Source organism: Bos grunniens, chromosome 1, assembly GCF_055505025.1.
Source record: "Bos grunniens cultivar Pamir isolate PY7600 chromosome 1, Bosgru_T2T1.0, whole genome shotgun sequence".
Lineage (NCBI taxonomy): Eukaryota > Metazoa > Chordata > Mammalia > Artiodactyla > Bovidae > Bos > Bos grunniens.
This window is the reverse complement of record NC_141165.1, coordinates 31,512,117-31,531,651: the sequence shown is the minus strand read 5'-3', so window position 1 is coordinate 31,531,651 and position 19,535 is coordinate 31,512,117. Positions and strand designations below refer to the sequence as shown.

The 19,535-nt window shown below is 44.3% G+C and overlaps 1 protein-coding gene across 1 annotated transcript; it reads left to right on the top strand.

The window, feature by feature from the left end:
- The first annotated feature begins 5,959 nt into the window (after window positions 1-5,959).
- PAQR9 (progestin and adipoQ receptor family member 9) lies at window positions 5,960-16,469 on the top strand. Its single transcript, XM_086384127.1, has 2 exons — window positions 5,960-6,229; window positions 7,511-16,469. Exons 1-2 carry the CDS (start codon window positions 6,080-6,082, stop codon window positions 8,798-8,800), a joined length of 1,440 nt encoding a protein of 479 aa, XP_086240253.1. The 5' UTR covers window positions 5,960-6,079; the 3' UTR covers window positions 8,801-16,469.
- Window positions 16,470-19,535: the final 3,066 nt, after the last annotated feature.

Here is a 19,535-nt window from a genome sequence, read left to right as displayed (position 1 = left end):
TATATATATAATGGAATATTGTTGCTGTTGTTCAGTCACTCAGTCAGGTCCAACTCTTTGTGACCCCATGGACTGAAGCATGCCAGGCTTCCCTGTCCTTCACCATCTTCCAGAGCTTCCTCAGCCTCATGCTCTGCCATTAAAAAAAAGAATGAAATCTTGCCATTTGCAACAACACGGATGGACCTTGAGGACATTATGCTAGTAAAATAAGTCGGAAAAGGAAGACAAATACCATATGGGAGGTGGGGGGTCAAGGGGGTCAAAAAAGTACAGATTTCCAGTTATAAAATAAGTCCTGGGGATGTAAGGTACAGCATGGTGACTATAATTAATAATACTGTATTGCACATCTGAAAGTTGTCAAGAGAGTAAAGCTTAAAAGTCCTTAACACAAGGGAAAAAAAACTCCTGTAACTATGTATGGTGTGGATGTGGATGTTGACCAATTGTGGTGATCATTTCACAATACATACAAATATCAAATCATTAGGCACCTGGAACTAATATAATGCTGCAAGTTCATTATGCCTCAGTGAATTTTTTTTAATTTTTAAAAAGAAAAAAAAGAAACTAAATGAAACCCTAGCAGAATATTTTCCTTTCTGTATTAATTAGTCACTGTAATCAGTCATATTGTACTAAATGCAAGGATCATCTATGAAATCATAGAATCTGCTATTTGCATCTTTGTAGAGACTGAGACTATGGCAAGCCCCCTGGTAATAACAGATGTTAACTGTTTACAGGAAAATGCTCTTTATATGAAATGTACCTTCCAGCCACAGCTAATCAATATGCAGCTGTCACATACTGCACACACACACACCTTATTTGGCATCATTCTTTGCAGGGACTTTCTAACCAGATCCAACTGGTGACCACATTCAATAACACTTACAGTTGAGCTTTAGGCCAAGAAGCAATACTGTTTTTTTTTCTCATCAGTTGTGCTCATTTATTTACAAAGCTCTCCAAAAACAACCATTTTAAAAGCTTAAAATGGAAGGGGATACCTTATGAGGTAATAGGTGTCTTTACTGGAGATGTTCAAGGCTGGCTGCACAATAGCCTTGCTGGAGGTAGCATCCCAAAAAGGAAAGAGTTTTGGAATTAATGGTTTGACTTCTGATCTGCCACCCAACTGCGTCACATCTCTGAGCCTCTGATTTCTTGTCTGAAAACTGGGAGATTGTATTTACCTTACAAAGAATATTCTGAGAATTAGAGATAATATAGGTAAAGTGTCATTCCAATACCTGAATACAGTGTATGATCAATAAATTGAAACGGCTATCATAAATGGGAAGAGTTGGACTAGATGACCAACTCTCAAGATGACCAAAGAATTATACCACATTGCTAGTCTGAGATTCTAACCATTCAAAGATTTACAGTACTAAAGAGAATTACCCCAGTCACAAATATGTGCATCCTTATTATGCGCAAAGCACTGTGTCTCAAGGAAAATTGTCAATAAATAATGAGGAGCAGGCACTCAGACATCTATCTCACATACTAGTATCAGTTTCTAAAGCTAAATTAATGGAAGCCACCTAAAAGGCTCTACCAAAAAAGTCTCTTCCCAAAGGGTAAATCTGAATCAGGGTGAATATAACATGTAAATGAGCTTCCTTGATGACTCAGTGGTAAAGAATCCTCCTGGCAATGCAGGAGATGCAGGTTTTATCCCTGGGTTGGGAAGATCCCTTGCAGAAGGAAATGGCAACCCACTCCAGTATTCTTCCCTGGGAAATTCCATGGACAGAGGAGGCTGGCGGGCTACAGTCTCTCGGGTCGAAAAAAGTCAGATACAACTTAGGGACTAAACAACAAAAATACAAAATACAAAGTCTATGTAGGAAGACAATACAGGCTCTAGACAAGAAAGAGAAAGAGCAGAACCGGGAGAAATAACTCCAGAATGGAGACTGTAAAAGCTCAGGAAGACTTTGGGAAGGGCTCAAGGCTTTGGGCAGGGCTGATCAGAGCCTAGGAACTGTTGGTGGACTCTGAGAGGCAGGACCTGAGAGGCAGGAAAGGGGAGTCTATCCTGAGTCCGGGAGAGGGGATGGAAGCAGACGGGACAAACAAGAGCAGTGGACTATGGGGCAGAAGTGGACAAACAGTTTTGATTGCGTGCCCTTTATCAGCCAGTGCTTAGATGCTCCCCACCCCCCAACGAATTTAGAAGGATGAGATCTACTGAAAGAGAAGTTGTGGCATTTTATTCTTCCTCTTAGTCTTTTTGTGCAGTCCACTGTGGAGACCACCGATAGAGAGCAGGTGAACCTGTAGGACAGAGGGGTCTGGAGCTGTCCCTCCCGGCAAAGAATCTCAAAAGGTAAAAATACCTTCGACAAGGCTCTCTTAGCTTTTATTCAAAAAGGAACCCCGTTGGGACTTCCCTGGTCGTCCAGTGATTAGAACTCCATACTTTCACTTCCAAGAGTGCAGGTTCAATCAGTGTCAGGGAGCTAAGACCCCACAAGCCTTGTGGTGTGGCTAAAAAAAAAAAAAAAGAGGGACAGAATCCTGCCACCATGTCAGTTACCAGGCAGGAACCGTGCCAGATAAGAACTCAGTCTCCCACCACTTTATCATTTCCAGCCCTCCACCAGCATTTGGATTGCACTTGCCCTGAAAGTTGTCACAGTTACACCTGATGCCACTGCCAGAAGCCTTTCCATCATCAAGCATCTGATTCTATAATCTGGTAGTGATCACATCTGACATGGAAGTGTTGGTTTTCTTTTTGCTTTTTAAAATTTTTTGTGGAAATATAGTTGATTCACAATGTTGTGGGAGTTCCAAGTGTACAGCAAAGTGATTCAGTTATACATACATATTTATATATAATACATATACACCTTTTCAAGATTCTTCTCGATTCTGCTATATTGGAAGATACAATAAATCATAAGATTTTTAGTATAGTTCCCTGTGCTATACAGTAGGTCCTTGCTGGTTATCTATTTTATATATAGTAGTGAAAAGTGTTAGTCACTCAGTTGTGTCCATCTCTTTGTGACCCCATGGACTGTAGCCCACTAGGCTCCTCTGTCCATGGAATTCTCCAGGCAAGAATACTGAAGTGGGGTGCCATTCCCCTCTCCAGGGGATCTTCCTGACCCAGGGATCAAACCCACATCTTTCAGTCTCCTGCACTGGCAGGTGGGTTCTTTACCACTAGCACCACCTGGGAAGCCCATAGTACATATATTTTAATCCCAAACAACATGAAAGAGTTTGGAAGATAACATTACGACTGTTTTCAACTTGAGGGAAGGGAAGCACTTTGTTTAGACTGTATATTCTAAGGAGGGACTAAACCTTATAGAGTTCTCTTCATACAGTCACCGGTGCAATTAAATAGTGTTCACAGTCGGTTTTGTTTGCTTGTTTGATTGGTTTTGGCTAAAAATGAGACTAGAAAAAAAATTACCTCCTCCAAAACAGGTGTAGTATTAACAAATACCATAGCATATTTTTTTCTGCAGATTTTATAAATATCTCATCATTCTTATTAGAAAGCATCATATTTGCTGTGGAAATTTTATATACGCTTCATTTTATTGTTAAAAGATGTTTACTTCTTGGAAGAGAAGTTGTGACCAACCTAGACAGCATATTAAAAAGCAGAGACATTACTTTGCCAACAAAGGTTCGTCTAGTCAAGGCTATGGTTTTTCCAGTAGTCATGTATGGATGTGAGAGTTGCACTGTGAAGAAAGCTGAGCGCCGAAGAATTGATGCTTTTGAACTGTGGTGTTGGAGAAGACTCTTGAGAGTCCCTTGGACTGCAAGGAGATCCAACCAGTCCATCCTAAAGGAAATCAGTCCTTGGTGTTCTTTGAAAGGACTGATGCTGAAGCTGAAACTCCAATACTTTGGCCACCTGATGCGAAGAACTGACTCATTGGAGAAGACCCTTATGCTGTGAAAGATTGAAGGTGGGAGGAGAAGGGGACAACAGAGGATAAGATGGTTGGATGGCATCACCAACTTGATGGACATGAGTCCATCAAACTCCAGGCGTTGGTGATAAGACAGGGAAGTGTGGTATGCTGCTGTCCATGGGGTTGCAAAGAGTTGGACACAACTGAGTGACTGAACTGAACTGAACATCTTATTGTCATGGAGAGAAACACAAATAAACCTACAGTTGATCTACAAGAACATCAAAGCAAACCACAAGGTCAAAATCCATTTGTCCTGCTTGCTACAATTTCTACAAATGACTGCATTTGGCAGTCAGGACCCATTAGTACCCAAAGGTACACAGTCTGCACAGAACTGCGAAAAACACACTTCTATCCTTGGTTTGACAAGATTTCAATGGGAAGAACTAGCCAGCTTCTGCCTCTAAATGATGGCATTGACTTTCCATGTAACGCGGGTAACTTTTCTCTATCAGGAACTCCATCAGCTCCATAGTCAGTTCTAATTACCTTAGAGATGCCTTATCTCCCAGTTCACCTTCTGGGAATGGCAGGCAGCCCACTGTTTCTCTCTGTTTAGCCAAGCCCAGGGGATGGGACTGTGGTTCTCACTGCCAAGAGGCAGTTATTTTACTGGAGTTAAAATAAACCTCAAAAGCCAGCCTTTGTAGGGTGTGGGAAACAAGGTTTTATATCTCAAAAACCTTAAGGAAAATTAATTCTATAGATTGGTAGTAATTAAAAAAAATCATATTGCTGGTTCTTTTTTTGTTAAGAAGTTAGGTGAATTGTGGTGTATCCTTAGTTCCCTTTGACTTGGCTTTGTCAGGGAATAGCCAGGACACCTGTCTTGGCTGGCATTGGAGAGCTTTCAGGAAAACCACTTCAAAACTGCAGTAGATTCTGTGCCTCATGAGGGAGGGCAGTTACATGAAAAAAGAGAAAAGCAGAAATTGCAAAGACTTTCTGAAAGATTTTTAAGAATGGTATGATGGATTTTTCGACTTTATAAAATACAGAGTGCTTTAAAGAATGTCATCTTTTATCATAGCCAGTCTCATCCCACCCACATAAAGATAAATGTTATTTCATCTAATCAGAGTGTCTTTCACATTTATTTACAGTCAATTCCATTATTTCACTTGATGTGAACTTTCTATTATATTCTCCTCTATTATGTAAGTGAGCTGATTATGCAACCAAGAGGTCGGTAAATATGGGAATTATTATAAGATCAACATTTTTTACAGCTCAGGTTGTTTGTGGAGTAACAAAGAGAAGAGAAAAAAAACTCTCTGTTTTCCAGTCTGCCCTGGATTCAGTCTTATCATTCCTAGGTTAGATTTATAAATGCCTGACTCTTAATCTCTTTTACAAATTAGCCTGGATCCTTAGTCCAAATGTGAAAGGAAATTAGGTTTTGCTTTAAAACAAGGCTATAGACAATACCAAAAGAAAATACTAAAACAAGATACAGTTAACTACAGCAAAATCTCAGTTACTTAAAACCCATCAATAAGGAATTTGTGATAGTTCAGAAAGGCACAAGACCCAAGTGCACCTTTGGCCTAATTGTGTAAGAGCTTGCTAAAGCAGGTACTAATAGAAAAGTTGTGTTTTGTTTTTTTTTTTGAAAGAGAAGGCTGAAACTTGTTTCTGATACCTTTAAGTAATTTTAGATGTTTACAATACTGAATGATTTCCTAGTTATAAATAATTCTTATCCATAACTTAAGTCCCCTGAGCCATCGCTAAGTAAACCTTCCTTGACCTACTTAAAGGATTTGTTATAGTGATGAAAGCGGCCTTTCATTTATGAAATGAAAATAGTTTCCTTTGAGCAAATCAGGTTGTTGGATGTTCTGCTTTAAGTACATAAGGTCCAGAAGCAGTTTGCAGGGTTATAACCCCCTTCTGCCAACTAGGCCCGTTATTTACCGTTGTGGCGCTTCCACTTCCTTATCTGCAAAATGGGAAAAATAATAATACCTAAATGATTTTTAAAACTGTAAAGCACCTAGAACAACGCCTGGCTCCTTAAATGTTAGCCTCTATTGTCATGACACTACACAGCAGGTCAGTGATGCAAATCACTCAGTCACACCCTCAGGGCATCGCTAAGAGGAAACTTACGCAAAATGACAAAACATTTTACAGGAGGCAGGTTTTTTAGCCCCTCTTTTCACAAGGCTCAAGGGCATATTTTCACAGGGCAGTGCATCACAACCGTTTTCCATTCTTCAGTCTCCCTTTCTTCTGGCCTCCAGCCACTCAATCTAGCTTGCCAGGTACTTCTGCTAAATTATGCATAAAGCTTTTTCCAGGCCACCCCTCCCAATCTCCACGAATTCGTCTCCGTTCTCTTTTCAATTAGGGCTAGAACGCACCTCCTCCCTGAGGTCTTCCGTCATCAACATCCACTGCTTATAATCAGCCCTTGCGACTCGGGCACAGCTCTGCTTGGGAATCCCTTCTTAATAAATTTCTCAGATCATTACAGGCTTTCCGAATCCCCTAGTCTTCATCTGAAATTTTTCATTAAAATGCTGAGTTTGAGCATCCCGCCCTGAGTTGTAGGACTCTGGGCTCCAAACAAGATTCCTAGTTAAAGACACAGGAGCACGGGTGGGCTGCGACCCCCGAGGGCTGGTGATCACGACCACAGGCCAGTTTAGAGGGCCGTTCGTTTGAATCGGACAAGGACGAAAGGAGATTGGTGACGCACCTGAATAAGTCCGCTAGACGAAAGGAGATAAACTAACGCTTGACATGGTGCTGAGAGTGAGAACCGCGCGCGCGCGCGCACGCACGCACACACACACACGCAAAGAGAGGAGCAGTCCCAGGTATCTGACAACGACACGGCCTGATCCAGACGCGGCCTCAAAGTCCCCAGATTGCCGGAGCGCCCCCGCCCGCTCCCGATATTACGGTCGGCGCATCCCTGCGCCCTGCCCCGGCTCGGACTCGCGCGCCGCTCTCCCCTCACCCTCTTCCCCGCCTTCTGCGGCCGCAGCTCCCCGCCCCCCGCGAACGCGGCTCCCCAGTGTCCTCTCGAACGCCCGCGTGGCTGTCGGGTTTCGAATCCCGAAGCCGACCCTCGCCCTCGGAGCGGGCCGCCGAGTCGCTGGCGCAGCCTTTGGCCCCAGCATCAATCATTAACGGGCCAGCTCGGGCTTCGGCGACCCGAGGAGCAGGGTAGGGATGGTACGGAACTCGAGACCGGGGACAACTCTATCCCCCGAGGCGGCCGCGAAACACTAGCCGGGGAGGCCCCCGCCCTCCCTCGGTGCTCCCGTCCCTCCCTCCCTCCAGCGCCTCCGCTCCCCCCATCCCCGCCTCCCGAGCCGGGGGCGGCGGCGTCTGCGCCCGCACCGCGCGATGCCCAGTCACCGCAGCAGCGCCGCTGCCGCCGCAGTCAGTCGCGCCGCCGCGGCTGCCGCAGCGCGGGCGGCCGCGAGCCGGTAGCGGGGAGCCTGGCGAAGGGGCCGCCGTGCCCCGCGGGCTCCTGCCAGTTGGTACGCGGCTTGAGATCGGTGATTATTTGTATTTATTTCTTTATTTTTTAGGAACGGTTGTTCAGAGGCTCTGGTCTTCTCCTGAACCTGCAGCGACGCCCCCGGCGCGCGCACAAAGGCTCCGACGGCGGCCGGCGGGGACTGGCGTGCGCGCCGGAGCCGGCGCCAGAGGTCGCCGGTGCGCGTCCTAGCCAAGCCCTGGGCACCATGCCGCGGCGCCTGCAGCTCCGGAGCGCGGGCACAAAGGGCCCGCCTGGCACGACCGCGGCGGCTTCGGAGGCCGTCTCGCGTCCCCACGCCTTGGCCTCCGGGGACTCCCCGGCATCCGCCAAGCCGCTGCTGCGCTGGGACGAGGTGCCCGACGACTTCGTGGAGTGCTTCATCCTGTCGGGCTACCGGCGGCTGCCGTGCACGGCGCAGGAGTGCCTGGCCTCGGTGCTGAAGCCCACCAATGAGACGCTCAACTTCTGGACGCACTTCATCCCGCTGCTGCTGTTCCTGAGCAAGTTCTGCCGCCTCTTCTTCCTGAGCGGCCGCGACGTGCCCTTCCACCATCCGTGGCTGCTGCCGCTGTGGTGCTACGCGTCGGGCGTGCTGCTGACCTTCGCCATGAGCTGCACGGCGCACGTGTTCAGCTGCCTCTCGCTGCGCCTGCGCGCCGCCTTCTTCTACCTGGACTACGCGTCCATCAGCTACTACGGCTTCGGGAGCACCGTGGCCTACTACTACTACCTGTTGCCAGGCCTGAGCTTGTTGGACGCCCGGGTGATGACCCCGTACGTGCAGCAGCGCCTGGGCTGGCACGTGGACTGCACGGGCCTCATCGCCGCCTACCGCGCGCTCGTGCTGCCCGTGGCCTTTGTGCTGGCGGTGGCCTGCACCGTGGCCTGCTGCAAGAGCCGCACCGACTGGTGCTCTTACCCGTTCGCGCTGCGCACCTTCGTCTTCATCATGCCGCTGAGCATGGCCTGCCCCATCATGCTGGAGAGCTGGCTCTTTGACCTGCGCGGGGAGAACCCCACGCTCTTCGTGCACTTCTACCGCCGCTACTTCTGGCTGGTGGTGGCTGCCTTCTTCAACGTGAGCAAGATCCCCGAGCGCATCCAGCCGGGCCTCTTCGACATCATCGGCCACAGCCACCAGCTCTTCCACATTTTCACTTTCCTCAGCATCTACGATCAGGTGTACTACGTTGAGGAGGGCCTGCGCCAGTTCCTCAAGGAGCCACCGGACGCGCCCACCTTCCTGGGCACCGTGGGCTACATGCTGCTGCTGGTCGTCTGCCTGGGGCTGGTCATCAAGAAGTTCCTCAGCAACGCCGAATTCTGCAGTAAAAAGTGAGCCTCCTCCTTGGGGGAGGCTGCCGGCTCGCCCACCAGTTTGTTGGGAGTTTCTGTTGTTGGTTTGTTTTGAAGTTTTGTCGTGTTTCCTTTTTTGCTTGAGGAGGGTGCTGCGAAACCACAGGGGAAAAGTCCAGCAAGGCAGGAGGGTCTCAGAGCACCTGGGGCTTTGGAAGAGGGAGGTGGGGCAAATGGGAGGGATAGGGCAGCTGGTTCTTGTCCTTGGAGAAAATTCAGATGGTGTCTGTGGCATCAGGGATTCTTCTAAGGCAGCGAATAAAACCCCCACTAAAACCCCAAACGGTTCGATTTTCCAGTCGTCTTCTCCGCCAGAGGTAATAGCAAGTGACACTTGTGAGGTCAGGCATGGAGTAAAGAGGGTAAGTAGACGAAATCTCTGGGTACTTCCATTTGGTTCTGAGGAATGCTTGGATTTGTCGAGGAATAGACCTTTGTAGAAAATCAGCAAGGAGACACAAACCCAGGGTTTAACCTGCTAGAAAATGCATGGACTGTGAACACATGTTAATTATTTCAAAATGTTTTCTCAGATGTTATTTAAATAGTAATATATACAATGGTTTTTCATAATTTATCAAAGCCTGTGATCTGCACTGAATTTTCTTTGTCATGTAGTTTTGAATTTTGCAGCCCTTCTGCATTGCATACACTTGAACTGGACATCAGGGCAAGCTGCTTGAGAGTTCTCAGCTACTTTTTTTACACAGTATTTTTTGGAGGCCTATGTGTGTCATGATACAACTGTGAATTATTCTACTGTAGGGACTCTGGTTAAACTATTGAGAAGGAGCTAAATGGTTTGTATAGATCCCAGATTCCTGTTTACTTTAATGTATTCCATAAAACCCATCTGAATTTTTTTTTTTTTTTTTTGCTTTGTTTTTAATCTTATTCTCTCCTTCTCTACTGATTTAAATTGCCACTGGAATAAATGTGCCTTTTGAAGCAATGCCCAAATGACTGGTCCTCAAAAATATCAATGGTTTCTTACATGGGGAGAGCAGTAGGAGTAAGCTTTTCTTACTTGATTGCAAATCAAGGTTTAACATTCCACTCAGGAGGGTAGGAAGATGGTGCTGGTTGTTTTTGGTAGGACCGAAAGTTGCTTACCAGGACATGCAGAACATTTGCCTTCTCTACAAGGAGAAGGAACCAATCCACTATTGTAGCTGTGGTTCCTAATGTAGTCACTGGAGAATGTGACTGTGCCCATCTATCCTTGCTTAAAATTAAAATCATAGTATTCAGGAATAAATGTGGCAGTTGTGTTATGAAAAGTCAGGAGTATGTTACTTGAGCTGTAGTTTAAGCTAAATAAGATGACCTTTCCCTAGTTAAGCACTGAAGTCTCATTTGGGTCCAGACTATGGAAATGAACGGCAGTCACCCTAAGTCATTGAAAAATTTGGGAAACACATTCCTGAGATCCTGTCTGACAACCACATTGGCCAGTGTTACTTAAGATAGTTCTCATAAATGCTATCCTGGTCCTGAGATGGCAACTCTAGATTAACACAAACTAGTGAGGTGATTTAAATGCTTATCACACTTCCTGACAATTCCTTTTGGTGAAGAGCCAAATAAGTCATTGAATGGGGAAGTCTTGACTTCACAGTATAATTTAGATCAAGCACAGAAGGTAGATGAACACTTACCTCAGCACTGGTAGGCTGGTGCTCCTGCCAAGACTGCTGTTTTTGTTTATGCTTTTAATCGCTGCTGTATTTGTAATCAGAGAGGTTTGGCACAGCTCCCTGGAGGAACTAATATCCTTATGTGTTAACTGCACAGACATAAACTTTATGTATGTCTGTATTTGACTTAGGACCTCTTAATGGGACCATGAATACACTTTGCAAGTCTGCTGATAGGTGTCAGCGTCTCATCTTTGGCAAAGTGCAAGGAGATTCCTGTTAGGTTACGTTACAGAGACTGAGAGTTGTGTGCCTGCCACGGATGTTAATACTCAGCTGTAACTTCATTCGGAATGTGTGTTCAAGGACAGTTGTGGAAATCAGGCTATTTCTGCAGGCAAACTCATTTGCATGTCATTGCTGTCTCTTCTAGAACCCCAAAGAATGTTGGTTTGGAAGCTAGATGAACAGGTTGAGAAGTATTTTGGGTCTTCCTGGTAAAATAGTGATCTCCTTTTTCAGAAGAAACTTTCTAGAGACAGACTTCTAAAAAATATCGATGAGTTTGAGAAATTAAGCCCGTATCTGTTGTTCTAAATTTTTGTTGGCGATCTTCCAGGCTCTCAAACAAAATTCTCTTCTTGCCCTGTGTCTTTGTCCTTAAGCAGAGGCCACTTAAGGATAAAATTATACCCATATCATTTTCAAGTGATTATGATGCATGAGCTCAGTAAGATGACACACTTTTCCCCTGGAAGGTTTCTGCAGGGTAAAGTCTCACTTTCGTTCCCTTTGTCTCTTCCTTCCCGTACTTTCCCTTTCCTACTCCATCTTGGTTTTTTATGTACCACAGACAGCATTGACAAAGGACATTCTGGTGGAAAACAGTGGTTTGGCTTTAGTTTGTGTTCCAATAGGTACCCTGTACACTACATAAGACCAAGGGATGATTTGTGAAACTATTTATGTTATTTGCTGAATGATATCAGATTTCAGTCAAGGTAAAAGATGATTTTTGAGAATCAGCCAGTATTTACTCAGTCTCCACATTTGCATGAAACTCTCCAGGTGTATTACATATTTCAGGGATAATACGGCAATCACAATATAATTGCTTGTAAAATATTTTTTCATGTAAAATGTTTTTTTTACACTCTCCATGTTGCTACATCCTTTAAAATTCAGTCTTAGTTTATAGTGTTCAGCTGTTCAAAATGTAGCGCAAATAATAAGTCAAAATGCACTCCCTTATCTCTGTGCAACCTATTTCAGCAGTAGAGTTTTGAACCCTATTATGTAATGCATTTTATTTTTACTTGTTAGTCATGATCTAGGTGACATCTCAAGGAGCAGTCATGCCTGGGAAATGAGGGTGTTTGACTTGCATGCCTGTCACCCCGTGGGTTGGCCTCTGGAACTGACTCAGGCTGACTTAATTGGCCAGGGTGGAGGGGGTCCCCTTCTTTCCTGTCACTCTTGTGTCTGCACCTTCAGGTGAGGAGGGTGACCTTCCCAGAGAGAGGAAGTGAGTTCTTCAGTCATGTCATGAGCGGCTTGTAAAAATCAACGTGATCTTTCCCCCGGCCATATACTTCCTATAAATAGCCTGGGAAGAAAGTGTGGGGCTTCACAGCTGGCCAGAGTGGCCTTCCCATGTTTCCATTCATAAATCCTGCCTGTAAGTGATTGCAGTCAAAACCCATTTCACCTAATTCATCTTACTGCTGCAGGGGAATCATTCTGAAGAATGCAAAATCTGGGGATGGAGATAATTTTTGTAACTTTTTCTGATTTGGTGCTGAATCTGAGAGCTAACAGCAATAATTAGCAGGGATTTTAATCTTCAGATCTCTTCACAACTGGATTTAATATGCACAAAACTCTAGTAGGAGAAAGATACTGTAGGGATTGTCTCCATTTCAGGGTTATACCATTGGCCCCCCAAGGTGACAGAATGTGGGGATGGTTGTGTGCTCAATTATGTTTACTAATTCACATGGCGATGATGCCTGGCCAAGCATATTGACACTAACTGGAAATATATTTTTTCCTCTTTTAATTGATTACCTTATAGTTACAAAACAGCAAGGTTAGAGATGGCTGTCCTTGAATTTGGGCTTCCCAGGTAGCACTAATGGTAAAGAACTTGCCTGGCAATACAGGGGACATAGGAGACGCAAGTTCAATCCCTGGGTCAGGAAGATCCCCTGAAGGAGGGCAGGGCAACCCACACCAGTATACTTGCCTGGAGAATCCCACGGACAGAGGAGCCTGGCTGAGTACAGTCCATAAGGGTGCAGAGTCGCACACGACTGAAGCGACTTCACACACACACATCCTTGAATTTAGATTATAATGTTGTAAACAAAATGTTATTATTAACCACTTAAGTACTTTTTATCCTCTTGAGTTGAAGTTGTTGAAGTTCACCTGTTGAAGTCTGCCGTTGCTAATTTCACTCTGTGAGAGTCCTGTGAGCCGATTTTTATTTTTTTGTTCGTGTAATGCCTTTAGTGATCATTGAGCACCTTCTGCATATAAGATGCTGGGCCAGGAACAATCCATATCATTACAGCAGTTACCCTCTGCTGGTGAAACAGAGGTAGGAATACTGGGAAAAACCCACTGACCAGGGACCCAACTCTAACCTTGGCCATAAGCACAATGTCCTAAGCCACTGAGTTTGGTTCTTTTCTCCTATTAGTCTAAGAACAATGCATAGAATCTTATTTCAATTAACATCTTAATTTACCCACAATTGATTTCTTTCTTTTTCTTTCTTTAGTTTTCTTCCTTCCTTCCCTTCTTTTCTTTCTTTCTGATTCTAGGTCTGTGTGAATATTATAGGTAAAAATAACTAGAAAGTTTAATGAATAATCCAGGTGAAGGGAGATAAAGCATATGCACAAAGAATTGAAAAATTTGTCATCACTACTAATTAATGAAGGTAATTAATAAATAACAATCACTTTTGGAAGGTTCATAGTGTTCATATCACTATGAAGTAAGATTCATCCAAAGTGCCTAGACTGTGATATTATTAAGTGTGCATTTCATAGATAGTGTAATTAATTTTTTTAATGTGAACTTAAATGCTTATATCTCCAAAGATTAGCTAAGATTAACTAATGTTCTTTAGCTTTTCCCCTCCTTTAGGTGTGTTGTAAACTATGTACCTTGTTTCAGAAAAAAATTAACCTGGGGAAAATTATCTAGAAAAAAATATCAGATGTGAAAAAGCTAGGAAGAAGCATGGGAAAGGAAGAATGAGGAGGATTCGATTCACACAGTCAGAATGGGACAAGTTTAATTACGGACAATTTTGCCTGAGTTTTACATTTTGTCCCTAGAAAAGCATGTGCATTCCCAGGGCGTTCGTGCTCATATAGGCAGATGAAGAATTCTGTTTGTCAGTCTGACCACATCCTGTAGGTTTTGACCTGAGCACAAGCACCTCGGTATATTTTAAGTAGCACATGTACCCATGGCTTCGTGTCTTTAATTTGTCTCCATAAAATTAGGACATAAGGCAGAAAGGCATGAGGGGATAGCACCAGCCAATTTTTAATCACCTTTTGAATCATTTTCTTGAAGGACTGCCAATACTCTCTGACATATATCTAACAGAAAGCGAACGAGTCTAGACACACTGAAAAAGGAAACAATCGTTGGTGGAAGCTTAGTACTGCTGTACTGTGTTGTGATAATCTGCATGTCTTCCTACGGAAGAGTTTATCCTTCAATATTATGAATAACTGTTTCTTACTTGTGAAAATAGATGTCCACTCTTCTTAGTCACTATTCCAAAAGCCATTGCAAATTTTTGTCGTCATTAGAAAAGGGACAAATGAATTGCATTTCTGGTTTGCAGATTTCTAACCAGTTTGTGGACTTTTTGTTCCCAAACAGCTTCTTCAGAGTCTGTCAGTGAGTTGCAGAATTAGAGTGTTTATTTATAGGTTAGAGGCCAAGAATGCTGATTTGGCTGTTAATTGTGGCAGGATGTGACTTTTTAAAGCTCTGAACACATACCTAGATGCAGCAGAAATGCTCACATATTGACTGTTTAACTCAGTGAAACACAGCTTTGGGTTTGAGCTTTTGAAAATGTTTCCAATGTACTATGCCTCTAAATGCAGAAGCTTCTAAATGCACGACCTTCAATATTTTTTGTTCTTGAACAATCTCTGAAAGCTGTTCCAAACATGGCATTTCTTGAATGTGTAACATTATTCTCGAATGTGTAAAAGTGGCTGGCCACCTTTCTCATGCCTTATACTCCACCTAAAATATGCAATAAGCACTCAAGCAGGAGTCGGGGGTGGGGGGTGTCTTCGGATGGTTTTTTAACCATCCTGAAGAAACGGCCCTTCTCCTCACAGCTCATCACAACCTTGAGAAAGGACCCCGTGTAAATAACCCTTGTTTCCAGATGAAGAACAGGGACACATTGATTTTATTTCTTCTTTTAGGTCAATCTCTAGTTAGATAGCATGATCTGTTTGTAGTATGCTGGATGCAAAAATGAAAATTAATAGGCAAAATTTTTAGAGAAGTATTCTAATTTTATATTTAAATGTTTATAATAGCAATTTGTTTGTAAAAACTGGCCTTAGCACACAGATGAGAACCAGCGCTTTTTGGAAAGCCTCATCTTTGTCCTGGGAATTTAATCACCTGGAGCTCTTACCCAAATGATAAAGACCTAGGAGGTCTTGAAACATGTAAATAGTGTATAGTTTAAAGATGGATAAAAATCATTTTCTAAAACAGAAGAAAACAGGTCAGCTATGTTATAGGTGTGTCACTAGGCTGCATTTAAAAGTCTTTTCAAAATTCTATTATAGTTAGAAATGTCATTAAATGCACTCTTCCAACAAAGCTGGACCAACAGACGGTCCACTTTTCTACCAGGTTTGTTTCCTTCTATGGAGGCTATGAGCAAAACTAAGCAACTGAATACCAAGGCAATACAGAAATGAGGCCCAGTTCACGTTGATGAGGGTTCAGTCATCAAACGTAGTAGGCTTGTGGATAACATAGCCAGGAAAACGTGCAGCCCTGGACACTCCGCTCCTGGTTTCTCTGGAGCAGAAAGAAGAATAAAGCCTCATGCCATCCAGGAAAAGGCTCTATTTCAGGGATAGGGGAGGATACCATGCCCACTCTTCTCTCTAAATAAAGCACGTGCTAGCTCTGAGCTCTGTCCATTTCAGCCTTCTCCCAGACTGTATCCACCACCCTCAAAGCCTCCACTTGCCACAAACCCAGCCTTGAAGACAAAAGGTTTCTAAAAGGATTCCATGTGTATTTAGGCCTTCTCAAACCATCTGCCTTAGGAGGTTCATCCATTTCTAAAGTAGGCTTTAAGTACAATGACTGCACTCAAATTTACAAGGATGCACAACCCGCAGGTCCCCATGTGCAGTCATTAATCGAAGGGCCGTACACATTTCCCCCTCAGGTCAGAGGCAGAGAGGATTTACCAGTGACCAAACAGAGACCTCCTGGTGTCAGTATTTTTTAAGTTCATTTAATGGTGTTAATGGAGGAAGGGGAGAGTAACGGAAAATGCAGGCATGAAAAAAGACACTGAATAATGTTTTTCCACTGCTTGTTCAATTAATTCTTCTTAAGCGACCTTAACTCCAGTCACCACCTACATCCTAAACAGCTGTGTTTAGCTAGCTGGCGAGGCTTTCTCAGGGTGTGTGAACAGGGACTACAGTATGGTTTCAAATCGTTGGTGAATTCTCCCAGAAAAGCATTATTTAATCATAATTCCATATGACCTGATACATTAAGCAAAAATAGTCCATAGAAATAGCTATCACTTTGTCAGTTCTGTGCATGTAGCTGAACAAAAATGAGTCATGTTTGTTGTATAATTCGCCATGATTTCAGTTTCTTGAGACATTTGTTCCCTATGATCTTGAATATGAAAATCTGTATAAATAACTATGCATTTTTTGCTGAAAAACAAATGTATTAAGAATAAATTATTTGTAAGCATCATGTTTAGGACTGCATTTGTATATTCTCTGTATGTTCAGAAGACAACCTTCAGCAAACATTCCTAAATTCATGGCATGTATGACCCTAATATGGAGAAGGAAATGGTAACCCACTCCAGGATTCTTGCCTGGAAAATCCCATGGATGCAGGAGCCTGGTGGGCTATATAGTCCATGGGGTCGCAAAGAGTTGGCCACAACTTAGCAACTAAACAACAATGACACTAATAAACATAAGAAAAGACATTATCCTTTTTATAGAAATGAACAGGCAGATGGGAAAATGGTAGTTTGTCCTAAAGAAGCACTCTTAGTATATTACTTTTTTTTTAATTAAAAGATTTATTTATTTATTTTGGCTGCATTGGGTCTCAGTTGCAGCATGTGGTATCTTTTAGTTGTGGCATTTGAAGTCTTCATTGCAGCATGTGGTGTCTAGTTCCCTGACCAGGGATTGAACCCGGGCCCCCTGCATTGGAAACAAGCATCACTGGACTACCCAGGATGTCACCTCTAGTGTGTTACAATTTGAGTTAGATGAAAAAATTCACGAGTTATTTTGAAGCCATATTGTCTAAGAAAATACATAATCCAAGTAATGAAGCTTTTCCTTACACCTCACTATTTTTCAAGGGCACATGTAGTCCATGGATTTCTATGCCAATGCAACACAGGGTCCCAGAACCCTGTGATGTGTTTGACTTTGCATCATCTCCATCCCAAATAATACTAGCAAGGGAGACCCAACTTCAGTTCTCAAGCTCTGAGATTGTAAAGTCCTTAAATCATGTTGACTCCTGTTTCAGGTAGGGGTTTTTGGTTATTAGGAACAGAAAATTCTCCTCTCAGGACTGAGGGATTCCCAGAATGCACAAAGCTGACCAGCCAGACCTCAAGAAGGACAAAAAACAGGACAGAGCTTAAGATCCCAGCTGGGAGCTCCTGCCCCCAGCCAGCAGCTCTCCAGGGAGAGAGAGCCAACTTCAGCTGCTTTCTGGCCCTGTTGTATCTGTTCCCAACTCACATTCCTGGGAGGGAGTATCTGATTGGCTTAACCTAGCCCAGGTCACATGGACTCCTCTAAGGTAATAGGGTACCAGTGCTTGTGATCTACAGCCCTTTCCAGGACTACAAGGAGGGGAAAGTTTAGTTCCCCAAAGGAAGGGGTGACGGGCAGATAACAACAACAGCTGTCCACCTCATCATCCATCCCCTTGGCCATCTGGTGCACAGGCATACCTCTGTAATCCTACCTCGGAGGGAGCATGAGGACAAGGACAAGGGGAGACAGAAGGTTTGGGCTGATGGGCACTGTGTAAAGCACTTGCCCAAGCTGAGTGTCTTACCCATGCAGGGTTCCTATCCAAGTTCTGAAGCAGCTGGTTACAGAAGGAAGGAGGAAAATGCATGCCAGCAGACCCAAATGATAGCAACCACAGCCCAGCATATGGCTGGCTAGCCTACCCTCTTCTTTCCATGTATGCTTGGCTTATGTAATACAACTGTATAATCTAAGTGTGCTTGCCCCCTTTCCTAAAATCAGCCCCAAGTCCTGGCTTAGAACTGCAGCTGGCTTCCAGCACCCAGGATCTCCGTGTGATATGAATGCCTCTCAGTGATTCATTCAGCTACGCCCTGACTAACTGTAGGCAGAGAAGAATTGGATCACTGAGAGGCAAACTCACACTCACAGTGTCATACCACTTCTAATAACATACTGTCCCAGCAATACCTGACAGTCATCACCTCCCAGGACTGGAGGCCAGGTCCTCCATGAGCTGGTTGTGGGTTCCTCAGGTTCTGTGTGCTGGGAGGAGCTCTGAATGCCTTGCTCCAAGGTCACTCTATTTTTGCTGTTCAATACCTCTTGAGCCAGGGCTTCCCAGGTGGGACTAGTGGTAAAGAACCTGGCTGCCAATGCAGGAGATACAAGAGACATGGGTTTGATCCTGGGTTGGGAAGATCCCCTGGAAGAGGGCATGGCAACCCATTCCAGTATTCTTGCCTGGAGAATTCCATGGACAGAGGAGCCTGGCGGGCTACAGTTCACAGGGCTGCAAAGAGTCGGCCATGACTGAAGTGACTTAGCACGCATGTACACATCTCTTGGGCCTGTGCCAGATATATCTGCCTGTTTGCCTACAGACCCATTTCCCTATCCTTCCACTCGTTTGTTCTGTGATTCTTTGCCTCCTTCCCTCTGGCTTTTGTTAGGTTCTGCCAAGAGAAGAAGAAACAGTGGGAGATTGGATAAAAGGAAGAAGGCAGGTGTTTTTCCTCTTCCCTCTCCACTCTTTCTTCATGGTTCCAATTTTTTCTGGAGTCTTCAACCCTGACTGCTGCTAACAGTCCAAGTGTAACCCTGAGGGAAGCCAGAATAAGAGCAAAGCCAGCACATGGAGTGCGCCTGAATAGAGTAAATCACAAAGGGAGCCTTGATCAACCTATGCCTGAAGTCTACACAATTTTTAACTTTTCCTTTCAAGTTAATACAGTTCCTTCATTTTACAACCCAGTTTAAGTTGTATTCACTGTATGTAATCAGAAACAACTGATCCATAAGGTCTTCTGCTGCTGCTACTGCTGCTGCTAAGTCGCTTCAGTCATGTCCAACTCTGTGCGACCTCATAGGTGGCAGCCCACCAGGCTTCCCCGTCCCTGGGATTCTCCAGGCAAGAACACTGGAGTGGATTGCCATTTCTTTCTCCAATGCATGAGAGTGAAAAGTGAAAGGGAAGTCACTCCGACTCTAGCGACCCCATGGACTGCAGCCTACCAGGCTCCTCCGTCCATGGGATTTTCCAGGCAAGAGTACTGGAGTGGGGTGCCATTGCCTTCTCCGAAGGTCTTCTAGTGTCCCAGTTATATATGGATAGGATTTGAACAGCTCCCATCCCACCTTCACTCAGCCAGTCCAGCATTTTAGAATCTGTATCTTTTTATTGTATTCAGCTGCTCAGTCATGTCTGACTCTTTATGATCCATGAACTGCAGCACGCCAGGCTTCTCTGTCCTTCACCATCTCCTGGAGTCCTTCACCACCTCTAAGATACATCTGTATCTTAGAT